This window comes from Onychostruthus taczanowskii, unplaced genomic scaffold (genome assembly GCF_017590055.1).
Source record: "Onychostruthus taczanowskii isolate IOZ18803 unplaced genomic scaffold, ASM1759005v1 scaffold23, whole genome shotgun sequence".
In the NCBI taxonomy this organism is placed as follows: Eukaryota; Metazoa; Chordata; class Aves; order Passeriformes; family Passeridae; genus Onychostruthus; species Onychostruthus taczanowskii.
This window is the reverse complement of record NW_024499573.1, coordinates 1,027,577-1,050,030: the sequence shown is the minus strand read 5'-3', so window position 1 is coordinate 1,050,030 and position 22,454 is coordinate 1,027,577. Positions and strand designations below refer to the sequence as shown.

Here is a 22,454-nt window from a genome sequence, read left to right as displayed (position 1 = left end):
TGTTTCCTGATACCTAGTCCATTGTTTAGGCAAAAGCCACAATGCACAGCCTGTTTTGTTAATGGACTGCACAAGAGAATTACATCTTTTGACTTCATTCTGGAGGCAACAATTAATTCCAGAGGCAACAATAATCTGGTAGCATTGGGAGCCACATCAACGTTGACAGCCCCTCCTGTGCAGGCAACATTTTTCACTGGTCACCTCTGGGCTTCTGTGGCTGCCTGGAGGAGGCTGTGCTTGACACTGCTCAGTTTTATGAGGAAGTGCTTGAGTTCTGCATCCTGCACTTACTCAAAAGGAAACCTCTTGCCACCAGAAGGGAAACCTTAGAAAAAGAAGTAGCTCCCAATGAAGAAAAGTGCTCTAACAGACATTTGAAAGTCAAGGGAAAAGCGTCAGACCCCTAGAGTTCTCGCATCTGATGCCCAGAGAACTCCCAGGTCTTGTTTTGCCACAGCTCAGAGCCAAGGAATCAAAACCTTAAGAGCTGAACCCAGCAGGAGAGGGCAAAAAAGAATCAGGGGAGATCAGCAAAAGACAACTGATCAGGATGGACAGAGGATCAGACCTGGGAAAGCTTTCTCAGAGTGTAGAACTCTGTAAATGTCCATCTGTTTTGGAGCCTTACCCAAACAGTTCCTACAGTACGAGCGAGTGCTTGAAAACTCAGCTTCTGACCCAGACTGGTCTGAGTGCTGAGCAGGTAACTATCCAACATCAGCACATCTAGGAACCAGCCAGTATGGAAATCCTGGAGTGAGGTCATCTTATCCACTCACACCTCATAAAACCTTGCAGCAACCTATCTATCTGGGAAAGCAAAATCCGGGTTTAACGATCCTGAACCTTGTTGTGAAGGTCAGTATTTGTGACATTTAATTTTCAATTATTATCCCAAGGAACTGATGAGGACCTATGCTTTCTTGTTAAAACCCATCTGGAAAAACAGCCAGTAAGAGAGCAGCAATAACAGTGCTCAGATGATAAGTGCAGGAAAAAGGAGCATACTGTAGGTGTCAGGCCAGCTATTTCACTCCAAGTACCAGCCAGGAAACTGGGAGAGTGCTGTGACTCCCTGTGGTACAGCCCTAATAGCCTGTCCTCCCTGCAGAGAATGCCAGGAGTTGCAGCTGAAAGAATCAGGATTTCACAGAATGTGTGGGTTTTTTTTTTTTTTTCCCCTGTTGTTGTTGTTGTTGTTGTTGTTTTTCCCCTCAGTTTAATAAAAGAAAAAAGCATTTACACTTCACTCCCCTTTTTAGTCAGACATTTCTGATTTACCTTATACTCTTAGGAGAAAACAAATTTTTTTCTTCTCTTTTTAAACAATGAATAAAAGAAAAGTAACCTGCTTTTATGCAAGGTGCTTATTTATACCGGATAATCTCCAAAAGAATTAATCTCTGACTCCTCATGAGTTCCTTGCTGTCTCCGTGACTGGGGCTTCAGTGCACAGCAGGGCTCAGAACTGACCAACTACACCACCTGATGCTCCAAATATTTTCTTGAACTTATTTGGAAAATCTAGGGAATTGCTTTTCAGGTTCTTTTCTTAATAAGAAAAAAAAAAAAAAAGTTCCTTTTTTAATGCACATCCATAAGGGGGAACCAACAGATTTTTAAATGTTGCAACACACTTTATTTTGTTGGGCATTTTAGATGTTCAATTAAATAGCATTATGTTAAACTACATTTTGTTCTTTCTTACACACTATATGATGCATATTCACTGTCATGACAGTTTCATCATGCTAGGAACTTATACACATACCTACAATTTTAAAACCAAGATTCTCTTAATAAAACACGCATATATCTACAGAAACAACAATTGCAAAGAACACATTGTTAGGTCAAGATTTCAGCAAACTTTACAAACTACACAAAATAAAAAGGAAAAAAAAATAAAATACCAGTACACAGTGAAGTTCTTGGCAGAGAACTTATCTTTACATTTGGTGGAGTTATGCCTAGAAGTCATTTTGCTTTTGCATTTTTTAAGGAATAAAATTATATACATTATTTAGAAATCCTCCAAATAGGAAGTATTAAATAGCACAAATAATATTACAGTCTTAAGTTTTGGTGTTACCTACAGTAAAGGGGCTACTTTAAAGAAAAATTGCAGTTTGTCTATTCTGTACATTTAAGGCCAAACACTCAGCTGGTATCAACCCCAGTAGCTGTAAGGACAACAAGGAAGGTACATTAGTTTATAGCAGCTGAGCATCTGGTTCCTGACTTCTCTATACATGCGGGAAGGCTCCTAAAGCATGGAAGCTTGGACCAGTTATGCACTGACAGAAGCTTATTATATTTATATACTGAAGGTCTCATGCAGCAGGAAAAATGTTAGTTTAAGTATAATCCCTTAAACAGTCATACCATAATAATGGTATATGAAGCAGCTTTAAAAATATTATTTTATAATCATATGAAACTCTGAGCTATGCTGATTGTTTTAATGGAATCCCTTATTGCCAATATTCTATTAGAAAACAGTGTAACTGTAATTTCTGAGGCCTAATGGGGGACTATTAAAATATCACTGTACCTAACCACTTAAAGGGCAATTTGTACCCTGAAATACCTATTAATCACTGTATTCCATCTGGAAGCAATTACGATCCTCACAATAGACATTAGTATCACACTAAGTCTGCAGTGAATCTGCTGGAGAGATAGGAAGAGCATGGCAGCATACAGAGAATATGCACTAGTGTCATTCCAGGAGGTAGTTCTGTATCATGGCACTCGGTTTTTGGTTTGTCACTTACACACCTCAGAAGTCAGTCATATTCAGGGTAAAAAAAAGAAAAAAAAAAAAAGAAAAAAAAAAAGAGGGGTGGCGCCAGGAAGATATACAAGAAAAACAAAAAAAAAAAAAAGGAAAAAACCACGAGATTCTTCCAGAACCTTCTTTGCTAGCTCTTTGGGCCAAATTCAATCTCATGGAGGTCAGAGAAACTTTCCTGATGGTTTCCATAAGAAGGACCTTAGTTATTAATGCCTAAATCTTGCAGAAATACACACTGAGGCCTTGAGTAAGGAGAGCACTTAACTCGATGGCAATATATGGGCAGGCTGGCACTGCCTTGCTAGCAGTAAAGACACAAATTAAATTCAAAGAGATCCCACCAGCATCAAAGGGATTTAGAGACTGTTTAAATGGTGTGATTAGGGCTCATTTCCCAGCTGTCCTTCATGAGGTGGTGATAAAGTGACAATCCAGCTAATGGCAGATAAATACCAGTGTTACCTCCATTGCATTAAACTGAATTCACACAGGCACAAACCCAGAAGTGTTTCCCCAGGCCCTGCAGAGTTACTCCTAGAGTATTCTAATAGAACTAGACTTATAACTTAACATTTTAACTCAGAATTATAACATTATAACTCAGAATTATTACTCAGATTTGAGCTGAACATCAGTTTATATTTTTGCATAATGTCATAAATAATTGTGATTTTTCTAGGGTGCTCATACATTTTTAATCCCTGTTACTGTTTTGAACAGATTGGGTGGCTTCCAGAACACTCTTACATAGTAAAAGCATTGATGATCTGTCCCTCTTTACAGCATTTGCATTGCTTTTCCTAGGATGACTTGGTGCACACTCATCCAATTTTCAACAAAACTTGCTTCATTAGACCTGACAGCTGCTTCTTAAACAAAAGACTTCTGTTTGAACATGCCTCTCAAGTTATAGTATTTGGTTTTTGACCAAAACCCATTTTTCAGTTTCATTTTTCCCTCGTTCCTTATTTTTTCTTCTTCTCTTTTCCTGGTCTGCCCTTTAGCAGAGAACTGAAAATAGGAGCAAATTGAGAAAATAACAGGGAAAAGAATAAGGGTACAAAAACTGGAAAATGGGAATGGTTTAGTTAGAAAATTCTAGTTAAATATTTGTAACTTTGAGAAAACAGTTGAAAAAATAATGTTTTAAAAATTTCAAAGACACTTATGACTTGTTTCCACATTGCAGACCAGCTCCAATTTAATCATGGAACAGAATAAAGATAATCTGTATTTTTCATTTCTGAACAAGCACTATATGATATATCTACATTCTGTCCTTTGAAAAGAAATTGGAGTGTAATCCTTTGAAAAGTAGCTAAAATACCTAAGTCACTTAGGTGTTTTTCGAAATTATATGTATAAAGAACATTCTCATGTTACCTTTGTGCCACTTATAAAGCTATGTAGTGTTATAGGACTCCCTATTTTAATAAAAGTCAATATGAGCAGAGATATTTTAAGTTACATTCCAGAACTTATTAATTTATTACAACTCATACTATGCACAATAATCAGTGCTTACTCTGATAAAGTATAAATTCTTTGTTTTTCTTCTGTTTGTTCCTTCATTTGACCACTGAGCAAATGAAACATTTTTACTACACTTTACTTGCTTCCTAGCTGCATGCATTCACATGATTTGATCGATGAGTGAAAGCTGTAAACCCAATATTGAGCAGTAAACAAGAAGAAACTCATGTTCTTAAACACAGTGCAAGGAAATCTTAGTACCATCCTACTCTAAGTATGCATCTTAACCCAGATTCTTTCACCACCAGTCTAGTTGGTACAGTTCCAGAGTTGCAAAACAATGCACTGATTTTGTTAAAATTTCTATTCAGCTGTAATTAAATACTGAGATGTTAAAGGTGAATCTGGTTTAAGATGAATACCCTGTGCTGTTTCTAGGACAGAGCCCAGCCTAGAGTCACTAAGCATCTAGGAAAGAAAATGCTCTGAGTTATTTTCTTAGGTTACACTGCATTAAATTGGGAGAAAGATCTTTTATGAGTCTTCCTGGATTTTCATTTAATTTTTTATCAGATTTGCATGAATTTGTTTACAATAGACAAATATAAGCCCCCTACACTGAGGACAAAAATATCTATTACTATAAAATAAAATTAAGATCCCGGTAATTGATTTCTTCTATTTCTACTTTTTCTGCTATTGATAAGAGCCTTTAGTTTGCTGTAGTCCCCTCTCATCTTCTGGGATTCTTCCCTGTGCTGACCTGCCTGCCTGCTGTCTTTGCAGTACTGGTTAATCATCTGCATCTCGGAGTGGCTGAAAGCCCCCACAAAGTCCTTGGGGTGGAACTGCAGGGCTCGCACCGAGCTGGCCCAGGTCCAAGGGGACCACTTGTCAGTCATGACAGCCACCATCTCTGAATCCAGCACCTTGAAATTGATCTTTGCCAAGGTCTGCTTGAAGCTGTTCTCCGTGGCGATGCAGTGGTAAAGCCCCCGGTCGCTGTCCTGCACAGAGCGAATCAGGAGCCCGTGCTCAGTAGCTATGATCCTCTCGTTCAGCTTCACCTAGAGAGCAAACAGGCAGAAGGAACCTTTCAGGGAAGGTTATGGAACAACAGACTATTGGACCTTCTGGCAAGCTTCACTTCAAACATGACTTCTTACAGTTACTGTATTTTTACATAATTATCTTCAAGAGACCACCTTTAGGAGAGCATACCTCAAAGAAGGCAAGTGCTGCTAAAGAAAATGACTTAAATGATTTTATTTCTTATGTTAGAATAATTTGATCAGGATGTAGGCAAAGATGAAAATGTGGAAACCACATGAAATAGAAGTTTTCATAATGTTCAAATAGTAGAGTTGAAGGAATAAACTTTTATTCGCCCTGTTGCACTCTGGAGAATGTCTCTTTCAGCATCAAGAGACTGCTGTTGAGACTCAGTGGAAGCAAGGTGCAGGACCAGGGAGGCTAATTTGGCATTGAACTCAAGGTGGCTTTTCATTAAATATTTTGATTTTGAGCAGGTTCCTGCTGAAGAACTCTATCTGCTCTGCAGAGTCTGTAGCCTATAAAAATTATCACCACCGTGGTCTCAAGTGGGACTTGGCTCAATGTTAACCAAGAGCACAGGTACTCTCCTATTTCCTTTCTGGTTTCGGACTCTGCACTGTCCCAGGAGATGATCACATCACCTGAAAGAAGCAAGTTACCAGAGCTTGTTATCATCCAATCATAAATGAATGTGCAGATGTCCCTTTGCATATCAGTATGAAGTAAAAATTGCTAGTTCAATCCATTATGAAAGGAAACTACTGCTGGTATTTTTCTGAATGATTTTTCTATTTTGCTACTGTGCTCTGCATTCTACTTGGTTCTCTCGGGAACTAATTTACTTATTATGGTGTTCTGCTATTGTAAACTTTTGTAGACATTGTGGAAGATTTCCAGGCATCTGAGAGCTTGAAAACTAATTAACACTTTGATTGCTTTATTGAGCCTGTTGTACCATGAAACTGCATTGATTCTAATATATTCACGGAACATAAGAACAAAAGAAGGGAGATGTTTTGCTGAAGCAATGGGTTAAAGAATTGGACATGACTTTGAATAGTTAGAAAACTCAGTGAGACATTTGTAATTCCCCTCTGTTTTTGTAAAATGGCCTGATAGGAGAATAATACTTTACAGTATTTATAACCTATCAACAGACACTACATTACTTAAAAGTTCCTTTTGAAAGATGTTTCTTTTTATTCATATAGTAAGTGCTTGGATTTGCAATGGATTTTTTCCCCTTTTACATTACTTAAGGAAGGAACATTCCTCATAAACAATCATACTGTATATTGCAGTGCTGAAACTTGAGAGCCTTAGAGAGTGCAGTAATGGAAAATGTGATTGCACCATGGTGAGGAAATGCTTTTGTCAATACGTGTTCTTAGCCTGGACTAGTTTCTTGCTAAAGAAACCTTTCACTTTTCTCCTACTTTTGCCTTTTATCTCTTCAATAGCACAGAGGAGCTACTGCACGCTGACTTTTTCCTGAACTTTAAACAAGTTCTTGCTTTTATGCCTATTTCCTTAGATCAATAAGAAGTTCTGAGTGCTGCAAACCTTCAGTTTGCAATCACTAAGGTATGAAACAACGATTTTTAAATTTTTTGGTAGCTGTTCTTATCTGACAGTAGTCTGGCTGAGGATGAAGTCTCAGCTGTACTGGGTCTGCTCTTATTCATATGAGCAAATGATGGCCACTGTCCTGCACCCACACAAATTCTCCAGCTTCACTGTAGCCACACTGCCTGATAAAAACACAAACTGTTCCCTCCCTTTATCTGGGGAGGGAATGTCATGCTGACTGAGGATCCTCCCAGAGCTCCTGTTCACATTACTCACCTCTTTCCTCCTGTCATTGTCTTTCTGTAGCAGCCATTTAATAGAAGCCTGAGGAGATTTAGGTGTGCATTCCAGAAAGGTAGTGTTGTTTTTTACTCCATACTGAACTATTTCTGCAGCATTTCTGTATGCTAGAAAGAAAGAAATAAAAAGAAAACAGGTCATGATACCGTGAATGGTGATTTGATTAAGAAAACATGTAACTCTTTGCAATATAGATTAAATGAAGTATGCCTAATTCTGATATTGGCCAAAATTAAATAATTTGTAGGAAAAATTTTCAAATAAATTAAATGGAATGTGAAGAAGCACATTCAGTTTCAAATACCAAGGTTTTCAGAGTGACATGTTCTCTTCTGAGAAATTAGGACACCTATAGGCTGATAAACTTTGCTGATGGGATAACTGAGCTCAGGGATATTTTTCTGTGAATTTATCTCATTCTCTATTACTCCAAAAGAGAATGAAGCATTTAATGTATTTCTTCACACTTCACCATTTATGATTTGGGAGAATATGGTTGTATGACCAAAATAAAGCATCATGCCCTAAAGAAGGCTCCAGCTACCCCAGCTGAGTGCAGCAGCTCAGGGACGACAGAGAGGGCAGGCTGAGCTCCCTCTCCTCTGCTTCTCTTCCAACACATGGAAGGGACTTGGCTCTCAACCTGAAATGTGATGACTATGTAGACAGGCCAGCAACAGAGAGAAAGACAGATTTATAGCACTCCAGCATCACCTGGGCAAGTGCTGAGCATATGTCATCACTTGGACTTCTTGTGTCCCTTTATAGTCTCCATAGATGAATAACTGGCAGTCACCAGTAGGAACTTCTGGATGCTTATTGCTTGGTCCAAATCATAATATATGTCCTCAAAGCAAAGCACCTCCAGATTGAAAAGCTTGTCTCATACATGAAATACAATTTTATTTTTTTTTATTTTGAGAAAGGAGCAATGAAAATTATTGAAATAGTATGAGAACTGCAAATACCTAGAGGTCTGCATGTCTAAAATCTGATTCTGCTCTTGCAGAGTCCTAAGACTGGCTTTTCTCAGACCCTACTTTATCTCCCATTTTTTTCAGTTTCTTTCATCAACTGATATGTGAAATTGAAATCTATTCTTCTGAAGGAAGGAGACTTTGCCTGGTTCTAGCCCTTCAGCACATTTAGGAAGCTGTAACAAAATTCTAACTTTTAGGAGAATAATGTGGAAATACTTCACATTCAAAATGCGTTTCTGTAATGGCTACAAGGGCTAACACAAACATAACAATATTAAAACAGACATTAAATGAAAACATACAAGATTGCTTAGTTCTTGATGATTTATTTAAAAATAACAATGTGCCAAAAATGTTAAGTTTATATGTGCTTAGAGGTCTACCGTGTTTAAAGACTTGGATTCAGCTTTATGGTTCTCTATGAGCTTGGAAGTTTCCTTGGCTTTGCTTGGCTCTCTGCTCTTTTGTCCTTTAGGTAGATTTAATTTTTTTTTCCCCAAACACAGTCACTTTGCTATAAATGGCTGTAATCATATTTTCCAAGTGTCTAAATTGCTCTTTCGTTTCATCTTTTCTTTTTCCAGGGAAAGAACTGCCATCTACCTACCCTATATCCCACTGCTGCCACCGAAACTTCCTTTACAAAGATCCTAAAATACATAAACCTATAAATACAGACACATTACAAAAGTGGCTGGAAAACAAGAAACTTGTTTCACAAGACTGTCAAGGTTGAAACAATTATCTCCCCTCAGGCCAGAATGCAGACAGTTGACATTCTCACATTTTCCACATGGAAGGAGGAGACACCCACCCTTGGGACAGACAATGGGTGGGAGGTCTCAGCACATGCCTGCAGGGGAAGACAGGAAGCTCAAGTTGCTTCAACGTGGATCTCTCAGATTTCAGGTGTATTCTCTAACACTGGGGTCTTCTCTTGGAATTTCCAGCTCAAGTTCTTCAGCTTCACATAAATTACCTAATACTGACTCCTTTAAGCAGAAGGATCTACACCCAACTGACTGCTGTGGTCTTTTCTGATCCAGGAGATTCTTCCAACAACCACTGGAGACTATTTCAGTAGAATTATTATTAACAGAACCTTTCACATGTAACTCTTAAAGCACTGTTCTCTGATTAAAAAACATCAGTAAAAAAATTTACAATCAGCTCTATTACTTGGTCACCAGGTGCTACAGATGAGAACATACTTCAAAATTCAGGCTCATAATAGAGGTGAAAGGAGCATAATTCTCTGTGTGCCCTTGGTCTGATGGCATACATTGGCACTGCCTAGCTCAGACATGCATGGGTTCAAAAGGATGGAGCTGCCTATTTATAAGTGTTTACTCCTATGACTTTGGGCATATTTGACTGGTGTCCATCTATCTGGAGAAAGTGCTGGCTGGGAGGGCAAAGCCTTGGCTCCCCTGGCCACCCTCACCATGCCAGGCTGACTAAACAGTTGGAAATAAGAGACTCCATAAAGAAATTTGGAATACCTTTTTTCCCCATGTAAAGGTAGAAGGGAATAATCATAAATCAAAAGACAGGCTGGCCTAGATTCTCCTGTTTGCTCAAAGATGTACTCCGAAAGTCAGAATGGGATCAAATATTCGGAAAAATTTGGAGGTCCAAAGCTTAAATGAATGAAAATGCATTAATAAAAACTGAAGGGAAACCAAGATAGAAAAGTCCTCAAATTAACTTTACCTTTCTCTAGTCAACAGTGTCAGCTTCTCAATTCAAGTATGCTGAACTATGTACTTAATGGCACAACATTTTATCATATACGTGCAAGTTTCATATAATTGTAAGGAAACATGCTTTAGCATCCAAAATCAAAACAAAACTCACGCTGGGAAAATAATTACACTTTACCAGTAAACCATTTTGATAATGTCAGTTATAATGAATCATACAAAGGAAAACCATGTGTTCTTTATAAAGCAGGAGGATCTCTAAATTACAGTACCTTTCAGGTTGAAACCTCGGCACTGAGTCAGAGGGTTTCCATGTCTCACGTCTTGCCTACGGCTCCTCCTGCAAGATTTTGTAAAAACAAAATATTATTCCAAGACAGCTACACTGAAAATAACCACTTTTTTATTTGTGGATTTGTTGTGTTTTGGTTTTTTTACTAGATCAAATGCTAGGGATAGTTCATGACCTACTGTGAGTGTAGGTCATGAACTATCCCTTACTCTTGGCAGGCCTGTTGGTGTGAAGATACTGTTTAGGTGAAGCAGCACCTGTTGAAGCTTATAAAGCAGGTGCAGTTTTTGTAGATAAAGCAGTTGTGCAGTGGAGGTTTAGGGATGGAAGGATCAGAGGTGATAAATGAAAAAGACCTCTGTTCACTCACAACATCCAGCATTCAAAGCCAGAACCCCCAGCTGGAACTCTTCATAAAGGCAAGCAGCTAGCAATGAGATGCATAAGATTCATACTGCATGTATCTGACACACAGCACAAAATTATGACAAAGGGCATGTTCCTACCTCGATTTTAGCTAGCACTTTATTTTTGGTTCCTGTAGCCACCTTTGTAGCAGAGTGACTGAAGTATTCATGCAGAATGGTGGAGAGCTAAGATTCTAATCTGTCTTCTACTTGAAGGGATGTGCCTATTTCCAAAATATAGTAAGATTCACCAAGTATCAGGATACTTCTAAATAGGGAATTTATTATATAATGTGGATGACAGACGTAAAATCACGATTTTGTAGCAAACTCTCTGGGGAGCTTACTGGGAATGCTGGATTTCAGTCCTCCCCAGCTAGCAAGTCAAAGCTCACAGAATTCAGCGCATGAAAAGCTGGGGCACATTTTTTAAAAAATTATTAATACATATTATTTTCATTGTTAAATATTGTGTAAAGTAGTTCAGTATTTATCAAGTTCAAGAAAAAAATATATTGGTGATAGATTGTTGCAAATGGACACTGTTGGGATATTAAACAGCTGTATTCTGAACCATGCACTAAGGACTTGAAGATCAGAAACTATAAAAAGCCCCTGGAGCTCCAGTACTACTGAGGGAAGGGTGACACATCTATGGCCACATTATACCAGGTAGTGCACAAACAGAGAGAGTGCTCATTATCCCCTGTCACCCGATCCCTCACTGCATCGTTTGATAAGGAAATATTTGAACAGTGATGTTTCAAAGGAGTAATTACTGAAATTCCAAGTATAGTTTTTATGTTTACCATCAAAAATATTTCATTTTATGCCTTGGGGTCTTAACCCCTGTGAACTATTTACATGAGTCAAGGGAGGCCATGAAGAATTTCTGAGTGAATATCAGAGTTCTTGTGCTACCATGAGCTGTTCCACACTGTCAGAGATGGCATGTTGCTTGCATAAAACAGTTCTGAGAATCAGAACTTAACATTTAGATATTAATTTTTTTTTTTTTTTAAAGTGGTAGTTAGAAAATAAAGGTAATACCATAAGGTGTTTTGGAGTAAATTGATGTTGCATGAGGAACTGCAGTAATTCACAAGAGACAGAAGTGTCAAAAGAAGCAAATAAGCAAATGCATACAGCAGAAACTACTGTCTAGACAATGGGATTTGGCTCTAGTTACCAATGTTTTCTCCTTCATAATTTGCCTTGTTAGATAAAGAGACAACTCATTTCCTTCACATATGAAAACCAGACTTTTTTCCATACAGTTAGAGGTGTTTATTTTGGTTTGACATAAGGAGCAAATTGCAAAAAAAATATCAGCATGAACGCAAGCCCCAGTGGAAATAACCCTGGGTGGGTGTATAATAATGGGGATGACAAACTGGGAACTGCACAGGCTGGGTGTACCTGACTGCTCCCTGTACCTTTTGGCAGCTATGTTACTGTAGGAGTTAGGTGGCCTGAGACTTGGGGGTTTTTCTTTTCTTTCCTCCCCCATATTCTGACCTTTGTTCCATGGAAGAAAACAATGAGTTTGCAGACTGGTGGCTGAATATTCTCAATGAAAGCAGTTAACAACCCCATGTACTCTACCAATTGCTATGTGGCCAGTTTAGGCTTTACCTTGTAATCTCAGGTAAGGAACGAGTCAAGACAACTTTGCAACAACAAAAGCAATTGTCCAGAGGATGATATTGTTATCAGCAGATCCAAGCTTTGCCTGTTTCTGTCAACTGTCTCCCTCTGTGAGGGAACAGGAATAAAACCCAGTGACTGTATGTGGCCCTCTGCACCTGCAGCTCAGGTGCAGACACTGAGCACAGTCACAGGTTTAGGCTGGGTATCAAGAAAAGTTCTTCATCCAGAAGGTGGCTGGGCACTGGAACAGGCTCCCCAGGGAAGTGGTCACAGCACCAAGCCTTGAAGAAGTGTTTGGGTAATGCCCTCAGGCACATGGTGTGATTCCTGGAGTGTCCTGTGCAAGGCCAGGAGTTGCACTCGATAGTCCTGATGGTCCTTTTCATCTCAGCATATTTCATGATTCTATGATTCTACAATATGCAATATAAACCTATTTTGGCACAATTTGAGGCTGTTTCCTCTTGTCCTTTACTTGCCACGTGGGAGAAGAGTCCAGCCCCCCCCAGGTTACAATCTCGTTCCAGGTAGTTGTAGAGAGTGTACATCTGAAAGATTTGTCCCTCTGCAGTAACACTTCATTGTGTATTCTGTAGCTTTGTTTGTATATGAAGTGAAATCTTATTAAGACAAGAGCTCAATACAGCCTTCTGCTATTAAATATTTCCCCTGGAAGGAGGAAAGAGACTTCTGTTTTGCATAAGATTATGAGGTGGACAATTAGTTCTGTTGCAAATTAAACATAAATTGCTTTCCCTGTCTGCTTTAATAAACCTCATGTCAAAAAACCCAAATCCACAGGCATTACATGGAAATCACATTTGCCTAAAATTTTCCTGAAAAATAATTATTCTCACTTAGAAGCAAATGAGGAACAAAAAAAATATAAATGCCTGAGAGATCTTTTGCTGTATTTAGGGCTATCATAATTACATCCAGAGTAAGTAATTGAATTTAAATGAAGGGAACAAATGTCTCACTGATTTTGTGTGCGCGAGACAGAAAGATTAATATTTATGATTAAGAACCATTTTTTTCCTTTCCTTTTTTTTTTTCCATCCATTACTTTAAACATGAAAAGCCAAGCTCTTTACCATACACTCTTGCAGCACACAGTCCTAGGTGATGAATAACTCCAAGCACAACAGCCATGGGGTATTGTTTGTACACGCTCATGAAAGGAATGACATCCCACTTCTCCATCACACCACAACCCTCAGAATGAAAGCCCCATTTTCCCTTGCAAACTTCACTGGGCTGCTTAGTACTGCTCACCTTTTTCCTGTGGGATAAAACCTGGAGCAGGAGTTGCCATCCCAGGCACAGTACGGATCTCGGGCGAGGCAGCAGTCAGCACAGGCGGTCCCGTAGATGTGGCAGCGATGCAAGGAGACCTGGGTGACCCCTTCATCTGAGCTCACGTACAGCTGTTGCTGCAGGAGGGAATGGGAAGATTTAGCTCAGATGTGGAGGAGTTTCACCCAAGATCTGGCTAACACACCAAAAAAAGCCTTTCAATTAATTCTGGAATTAACTCAAGACCAAAAGGGGAGCCAAAATACATACAAAGTCAAGATCTAACAGAAATCTCCCAGGTGAACAGGCTTATATTATTTCCACCTTCCTTCTAGAAAACACCTAGAAACACTGGGGAATGTTAATGGTTTTTTGGACATTGAGTGTCATTGTTCTGTTCTGGGGCAGATAGGCTGACTTAATATTGCTCAGATTTGAGAACTTGGTTCTTATTCAGTGAGGATTATTGGCTCAAGCCTTTGAACTGAGTATTTTCTCGGCACACAGTCATTTTAATAAATATTATGCAGAGTTCCTAGTTGGATCCTCCAGTGCATACATTTCCAAGATGTAAAACCTAGAGATTATGCTGAGGCTTATGGCCAGATTCTGATAGCCTTATATACCTGGAAAAATAAGCCAAGAGAACTTTCACAATAAATCAGAGCTTTTGCAAGAGAAGTTCAAAGGGTGCAGATCATTACCAAAACCTGGGCCAAAACGACTGTTTCACTCAAAAAACAATTAATCATTCTAAAAAATATAAATTAATATTGAACAAAAACCCCTTGAAATTCCTTTGATCTTCCTGTCATAAAAATGAAAAAGCATACTGAAATCAACCTAGTGAATAATATTTACTTAGTAGTAGCTGGGTAAAATATTAAACAACATCTTGCTTGCAAAACCATAGAATACACATTTTGTGTTAAGCCTTTCAGCAGAAATCCTCTCACCTGTTTTCATTATTCTTATTGCTGTTGTTTATTACTACTAAACAAACATGCACAATTGCACCACGGATCCAACAGCCCCAACACTGCCTTTTTACACTGATTAGACAGACTTCCAAGGAAAAATTTCTATTTGGGACTTAAGAGAGAAAAACAGGGAGGGTGAATTTCTTCTCTTAGTATTTTTTTTTTTTGATTCCTTAATTGTAAATCAAAATAGGAAATCTGACACTTTCAGTTAATTAGAAATGATGCATAATGAATAGAAATTGTTTTATCTTAGTGCAAGGGCATATAAATAGCTTGTGCAAACATCAGTCACGTTTTCTATACTCAGTATGGAAAATTTTCCTATATTTAGTGTGCTCCACAAGAACTGATATTCCAACATCTAAGTCAATTTGCTTCTCAGTTAATAAGCACAAAGCAGGCATTCCATATTGCCTTACCTTTTTAGATGAAATCTTCATTGTTGTTATAGGAGAATTACTCTGAAAGAAAGTTACAAATCCTTGTCAAGAACTCTTTCCCAAAATTAACATTTAAAAGTCACTAAAACCTAAGTAATATCTAAGAAAACAATACATTTTTATATCCTGGAAAGAGAGCACTCGCTCCTACTAAGTACTGCTATTTTCAGAACTAAACAAATGATATATAAACAATTAATGTCTCACAAAATATATTGCTGAAACTCAACCACATTATTATTACATGTATCTAAAAGGTTTTTGTACACTTATAATTAACCTGCATCTGTGCTAACTCAGAAATAGAAGAGCCATTACTTTAACTTTGTAATAGGAAATGTTTTTTCTTTAATGATGATGATAAGGAAAAATCATGAAATAGCTCATGAATATTTACTACATGATCCAGATAAGAATACAAAATCCTTCTCTTACAAATTATCTACAGTGCATACAGTTTGGTTACCATGCAGCATATATATTCAGATTGTCAATGACTAGATTCTTTTAAAATGGCATGAGTGCTCTTGAATGTTTCTGTCCTAGAGACAGCACTGTATACTACTGTGTGTCATCATAGGAGTCTGTGTCCAAATCAAATATTAAAGAGCTGGAAAAGGAATTGTTACTTTCCTTGCCTTAAGTCATTATGTTCATCCAAACAAGTGATAAAATCAATGGTAATAAAAATGTTCAGCATTTTTTTATGGTTCAACATTTGCTCAGTCACAAAGGAAAGCCGTAACAGTGGGCTAGGATTAATTGCAGATGACCACAACACAGCAGGGATGTCGGGACCAGAAAATCTGGCTGCGAATCATGTGAATTAGCAATGGTTTGGAGAAGTTAAGAGCAGCTCATGAAGTGTTTGGAGTCTGCAGGTCAAATGCAACATTGGATCTGATGCCATATTCTCCTTTCCTTGTTTACTCTGGAATAGGATCTCTTCTTCGCTACCCTTGATATAAACTAGCACAGGGCCCATGATTTCATCCCTGCTCTCTTGGAGAGACTCATCTAAACACCACGATGCCACACAGATTGTAACAGCAGAAGTTATGATTTCATGGTTTTTGGGGTTCAGGATAAAAAGGTCTGTGCACAGAAGCCCATAAACTAGGTTTAGGCTGAGGATGCCTCTCAGCCCACCTGTCTTCATGCTGTATTAATTTATGTTTCAGTAAATGGAACCTGCACTATCTTGGTGAAGAGTGTGTTTTAAGTAATATCACTCACATATATCTTTTTGAAGCATGAAGTCTTCAAGGAAAGCCTAGGAAGACTAGCTCTGCCTTTATAAGTGTTAACACAGATGCCTTTATGAGTGTTCCTTTTCTTAAGGAAACCATAATGCTGCCTCAATAAAGAAGCTAAATTTTCCTTTTTGTATTCTGTCAATGAAATAGAGAAGTTTATGGACACAAAATACCACTTGTCCTGAGACTACTCTTTAATGAATATCCAAACATTTGAGTGGGATTTTTCAACATGAGGGTGAACATTTTCTTTAGGTTATTACAACTGTTACATGCCAGAGTGATTGACAGAGGCTATTCCTTTATCTCCCTGTAGTTTCTGTATTTCCTTTCAGCTTATGTTCTTTTAAACTTGTAGTTTTCTTGACTCCAGAGGCATGTGACTTTGAAGAACAGGAGTTCAGCAAAAACAACACTAATTTGATTTCATTTTGCAACTGAGAACTAGGAAGATCTTCAGATAATCAAAGTATAGAAATCTGTAATTCCAACCATACACAGCAACAGCCTCTATAGTGATGCCAATGATAGAAGTCTCTTTCTGGAAGCCATTCTAACATGACCTCCTAAAAAACTGATTATCAAAATCCTTCTAGCCAGTGTATCAACATAAAAAATAGGCAACTGAAATATTTCTTTAGGGGAAGAATTTCTTCTTCAGGAGAAAAATTTCTTCAGGAGAAGAAAAGGGCTTCAGCTAGCTCTAGCCTTCATAACAGTCAACATTTTGTAATCTTTATGTGGTTATCAAACTGACAGCATGCACATTTACTTGATCTATTACCAAATCACAGTTGCCCTTGCCAAAGTCTGTTAGAACAAAGTGTTTGTGTGAACATACACAATGGAAAAACAATGGAAGGAGAAAGCCAAACCTGAAAAACCTCCATCTCTTCCAAAATGAGTTCTCCACTTGCAGAGAAGTTGGTGGGTAGGACAACAACTTTTTGTACAGTTCCTTGATCTGCGATAGGTGAGAACAAGTGAGAGCATGTAACATGGAGAGGGAGAAAAAAAAGCAGATTGACTTCATTAATTATAAAAGGAAACCATCGAAGCAAGCACTATGACACAGAGAAAGGTAAGAAATGTTCAGTCATTTCTACAGCTTGGAGTCAGTAAGAATGATGAAATGATTCCTTATACAGGAATACTATCACAGTATTATTCTCATATATGAACATAAGTCATGGTAAGTTTGGAGTTATTACCATTACTGTTACCATTCTATACAGAAAGATCAATCAAAATCAGTGTATTCTGTTGCTGTACAGACACACAGAGGCAGAATTTATCCTAATGATCTTAAAGTAAAACACAATATAAAGAGGTAAAAGTGAGCTACTGCAGGATTTGATATATTCATATCTGATAATAAAATGCTAGGACAACTGATGGCATGCAAGGAAAACCTTCCAAAGAATAACTATGTAGAGGCAAACACAGTTAGATGAAAGCTTTTTTTAAATTAAAATAAAACAATAATCAAGTACATTATATATTGGTAGGAGTTAATATTTTGCTCTGTAAGATGAAAAGAAAAAGCAAGGTGAAGATATTTTAGCTATTGTATCATGGTTTCCCTCTCAAAATACAGTTCCAAGCCTCACAAATCCACTCAGAACAAAGGAGTAAGTAGAAATGTGGCAATGACAGTGTTTTTGCAGGGTAGATGTGCTGAGTGAGACCAAAGGGGAATTTGTGATTAGTTTTCCAAATTTCTTATGTGGAAAGAATATATATGATGAAGGGGTCCATCTGTGAAGGCTCTTACAGGCTGAGACAGTCACTGAAGTATTTCTGATGTAGGAGAAAAGGCAGACTGGGATGATCACGAGAAGAAGCATTTTAACTTGGAAAAAGCACATAGAATTCTTCTTACCTGAAAGATCTAGACACTAGACTGAGTAGAATAAATCTATCTGCTCAATAATGATTCTGAGGAATGAGAACACATGGTACAGGCCCTGTTCAGCCTTCAAAAGTTTAAGAGCAATGTAGAGTTGTGCAGCTGATAGAACATTAGCACAGCGCAAAATAGGCAAGTATCTACATTTATTAGGAAATTTCTGTTTCCTGTTTGGCAATTCATAATGAAGGCAATGTAAGCTGGAAAAGTTCCATTTTAGTTTTGCTTTAAGCTCAGTGACTAAATTCTATAGCTAGAGCTGCAGGGTAAGATGATTACTGTAAGTAATTTACATCCACTTATTTCACTCAAGGAAGCCAGACACTACTACTATTACTACTATTACTACTACTGCTACTACTACTTGCTGTTCTTGCTATTATTATTACAAAAAAATGTTTAAAGACAGGATATTGATATTTAATCACTTGCCCACATATAGAGCACATTGCAGTATTTTGTCTTTAAAAAATAAGAAGGAAAAGAGAAACTGAAAGCTGACAAGACTTAAAAATGTGTAGCTATCAAGGGTACATACTCAGGGCATGTTAGGCATGAATTTTTCATGAGAATTTTCCAGGGAAACATTTATTCTCATTATACAATGGCATGATAAAACAGTTCCTTCTGAAGAAATTTCACTGAAACAAAATCTTGTGATAGCACAGCTGTGGTCTAGCCTGGGTGCCAGTATTAGCTAAGCTATGAGAACCTGAGAGAGATTTACTAACTGCCAGGGCCCACAGAAGTGTTAAACTGCTGCAGATGCCTCCCTCAGAGGAAAGGAGAAAGGGCTTGTGTGTATTTCTTCTCCTGCTTAAGGGAATAACCTACTCACACTACACGTACATGGCTTCAGTCCAGTCTACCTCTGCTTCTCTGCATTCTTTTATCAATTCTCTCTCTCTAACACTAGACTCTGCCTTACAAAATAATCAGAAGTGCAGGAAGGAATTGCAGCCATTTGTGGTGTTTTTTTGAAGCTGCCTGCAAAGTGTCAAGTACCTGTAACCCTGACATGCAGGGCACTAAGCATGTTGACAGTGACCTTACCTGCAAAGGAATGTAAGGCTGCTGAGCCTCTGAAGAACCGGTTTATGTCAATGATCCATTAGCACATGCCACACATTTAAAATTCCTACATTGTCTTGAGTCTCCAAACATTGCCCCAAACTGAAATCAGAACCTGAGGGGAGATTTTATCCTGGGCATGGGCACAGAAAATACCGATAATGCCTGACGCCAAGTCCTTGTTCCTAACAACCTCTCCTATTTGTAAAGCAGGTTCCTATCTACCTTTTTGTCACACCCCAGAAGAACACACAGAATGAAGGACTGTTTGCCTTTTTATTCATTCCTTTTGACTCAGTATTTTACCATTTACTTTGACTCAGTATTGTACCATGATGGACAAATCCTTGCACAAAGGAATGTTCCATTGTTTTAAAGAAGACTTAATACAATTTTTAAAATAAATATTCAAGTAGGCAATAGAAAGCTATTGATTAAATAAATGTCTTAGAACAAGGGTTTCTATTAGTCTCTACACCTATATATAAATACTTCAAATAATACACAACTTATAGGCTATATTTCTCCCACTGCTTCTAAAAATAGTCTTGCTACTGTAGCTCAGGCTTTTCCTTAATAAATGAAAAGCAAATATTTGTCCCCAAACCCCACTTTTTATTTCTTTCTCAGCAACACTGCTGTCTCCACTATAAACACAAACTTGTATCTGACAAATCAAGTGTGTGTTCACATAGAAAGCTTACATGCGTTCACAAAGAAAGCTTATGGTATATTTGAGTTTTGTCAAAAATCTCGTTTGATTATTTCTGCTAATAGCAAAAAAGTGAACTAAATTCCCTGGGTCAGAGGATAGGATGAAGCACTGTGCACTGCAGGACATCTATGCAACGCAGTGCCTGAGCTGTTTCTGAGTATATTTCACAATAAATAATATTTTATGCTGTAAATCAGGCATAAGAGATCATCAAACAAGTGCAGGCGAAATTTTTTCAAGTTTGGTCTATAATTCATACAATTGAACAACATGGTTTCTTTTGCCATTTACTTGTTCCTTCCAGAAATCCACTTGAAAACAATTCTCCATGCTATGATTTTACATAGTCATGAAAAAGCTATTAAGAGTCCAGAATATCAATCTGCCACTAGAAATGAAACGGCAGATTTTTGCTCACCACTTTCCCAATTCTTCACTGGGAGCTGTTTGCAGCCTTGCATCAGCTCAGCAGTCTGTGAGTCAAGGGGAGATGGACAAACAGAAGAGAATCTCCCTCAAGCTGACAGCAAGAGGACAGGAGTGACTCAAAATGTTTTTCCATTTAAACCTGCTTAAGAAATGCAGGTGTCCCAGCTTGACATTAAAGACAAAGACACTGAGATCACATTCCCTCTGAGAGGAGTGACAAACTGGGAACAGCAAGGGAGGAAAGTGCAGCCTAAAAAAACAGTGTAGAATGTATTCAGAGTGGGAAATAAATGAAGAAGGAAGGCACTCCAATAAATGGAATGGGAGCATAAGAGGCAAATCATCATCATCATAATTATAATAATATTTCTTGAAATGCAAGACATGATTCTGGACTGGCATTAATCACCTAAGCTTCATCAATACCAGTTAAACTGTGCCTGATTACATTAATTCCTGGTCAGCCTGACCATGAGCAATGGAAAAAGTAAAACTTAATGAAAAGATATGAAAAATACAGAGGTTTTGGCTGAATCAGAAGGTCTGAGTATAGAACTCATTCTCTGAATTTTGACTGGTTTTTATTTCCCCAGTTCTAAGTGAACACTGCAGCTGTCAGTAATGTGAGCCTCAAAGAGAGCTGGGACCCACTTAGCCCTGAGCCACATCACACGGACAAACTGAACTGCAAATAAAACCCCCAAATTTTCCATATCCTAAAAAAGTGACTGCAATAGGCACCAACTTCTACCGTGATATGAGTTTTGAGAGGCTTCCTTCAGTAATCCCCACCCCTGATGTATGTTACACTGCTGGAGACCCTCTAAAAACTTTTTCTCCATGTTTTACCTGTCAGCTTAATGGCAGCTAATTATTTCTGGTCTCTTATCTGAGTTGAACCTGATGTATACAAATAATCTTACAAAGGAAAAAGAAAGCAAAAAGTTCATAGAATGTTTGAAATCTGTCTGAGAAAATGTTGAGGCTCAGCAGAGCACCTGAGAGGGTGGCAGGTTAGCAGCCAGGGCTGACAGCCACGTTCCCACGCCCTGTGTCTGCTGTAACTCAAGAGCTCCCACCATGGCCACTAACCTCTCTGTGCTTAGTTCACTCATCTGTCAAATGGGGGCAATTTTTTTCCAGCTCATAATATCTCTGTGAAACTTCATAAAATCCAAGCTGCATCAAAGAACAAAAAGACAGATACAAATGCTCACACTTGAGGGTGAAGTTTTTCTATAGCCCCAGCTCACTCAATCTTTTGGGACACAGTGTGAGCTTGCTTGAATAAAACCTGAACAAGGGAAATGCAGCAGGTAGAGGTACACCCTCTTAACTTACGTATCACCTTAAAAGTCTGTGAAAATGCTTTGGATGAACAGGTCAACTAAAGGTTATGAATGACTCAGGCACTATGACCAAGAGGAAGAAGGAAATTGTGTGTCTGATGCCTGTTGTGCCACTGTTGTGTAACATCATCTCCCCGAGCTCACAGTCACAAAGCTGCAGCCAGGAAAACTATGGGAGGCAAGCTTGCTCTTTTGACCAGATTATCTCTGGGCTAGAATCTGTAGACCATTTGGCTATTGCATTACTGGAGACTACTGTTGTCAGCTAGGGTTAGTTTTCCAAAAAGACAGCCATCATACAACACCATGAAAACGAGTATTACAAACTTATGCTCTGGAGGCACTTTGTGCATCTAGACTTTGAAAACAAATGTTTCATCAGAGAAGAAAATATAATGAGAAACATTGATCAGCCTCATGCCACATCAGATGCATGTGGCTGACATTAATCATCTCAATAAGCCACATTGAAGTCTGTAGTGTCTTTTTATGATCGTAACTTAGATCTCTTTCCAGAAAAATATATCATATCTTGATAGCAAGAAGCTGAAAAAAATCCCATTGCTGCCCATAGGTGTTTAATGTACCCAAGTTTGACCCAGACATTTAAATATTTTCGTAACACCAAGAGCAATAAAAAACCCCTGTGAATAATCTTTTGGTTGTGCAATCTGTGTGTACTTTGACCAAAGGCTTTCACGCTGCAAGCAGTAGGTGGCATACTTAATAAATTAATATTAATCTCACAAATATGTTCTCATGGTGCTTACTGCTGT

At 38.2% G+C, this 22,454-nt stretch overlaps 1 protein-coding gene across 3 annotated transcripts in view; it reads right to left on the bottom strand.

Annotated features, from left to right (window-relative positions):
• Positions 1–1,619: 1,619 nt before the first annotated feature.
• The window catches only part of SEMA3C (semaphorin 3C), a 118,114-nt gene continuing 97,279 nt past the window's right edge, over positions 1,620–22,454 (bottom strand). For all 3 annotated transcript variants that reach the window (XM_041405401.1, XM_041405402.1, XM_041405403.1), the window contains 6 exons: positions 17,081–17,169; positions 14,929–14,970; positions 13,506–13,663; positions 10,154–10,221; positions 7,175–7,305; positions 1,620–5,340 (listed from right to left, as the gene is read on the bottom strand). In XM_041405401.1, coding sequence (XP_041261335.1) covers positions 4,927–5,340; positions 7,175–7,305; positions 10,154–10,221; positions 13,506–13,663; positions 14,929–14,970; positions 17,081–17,169 — 902 coding nt within the window. In that variant the 3' untranslated portion in view covers positions 1,620–4,926. The remainder of the gene's footprint in view (positions 5,341–7,174; positions 7,306–10,153; positions 10,222–13,505; positions 13,664–14,928; positions 14,971–17,080; positions 17,170–22,454) is intronic.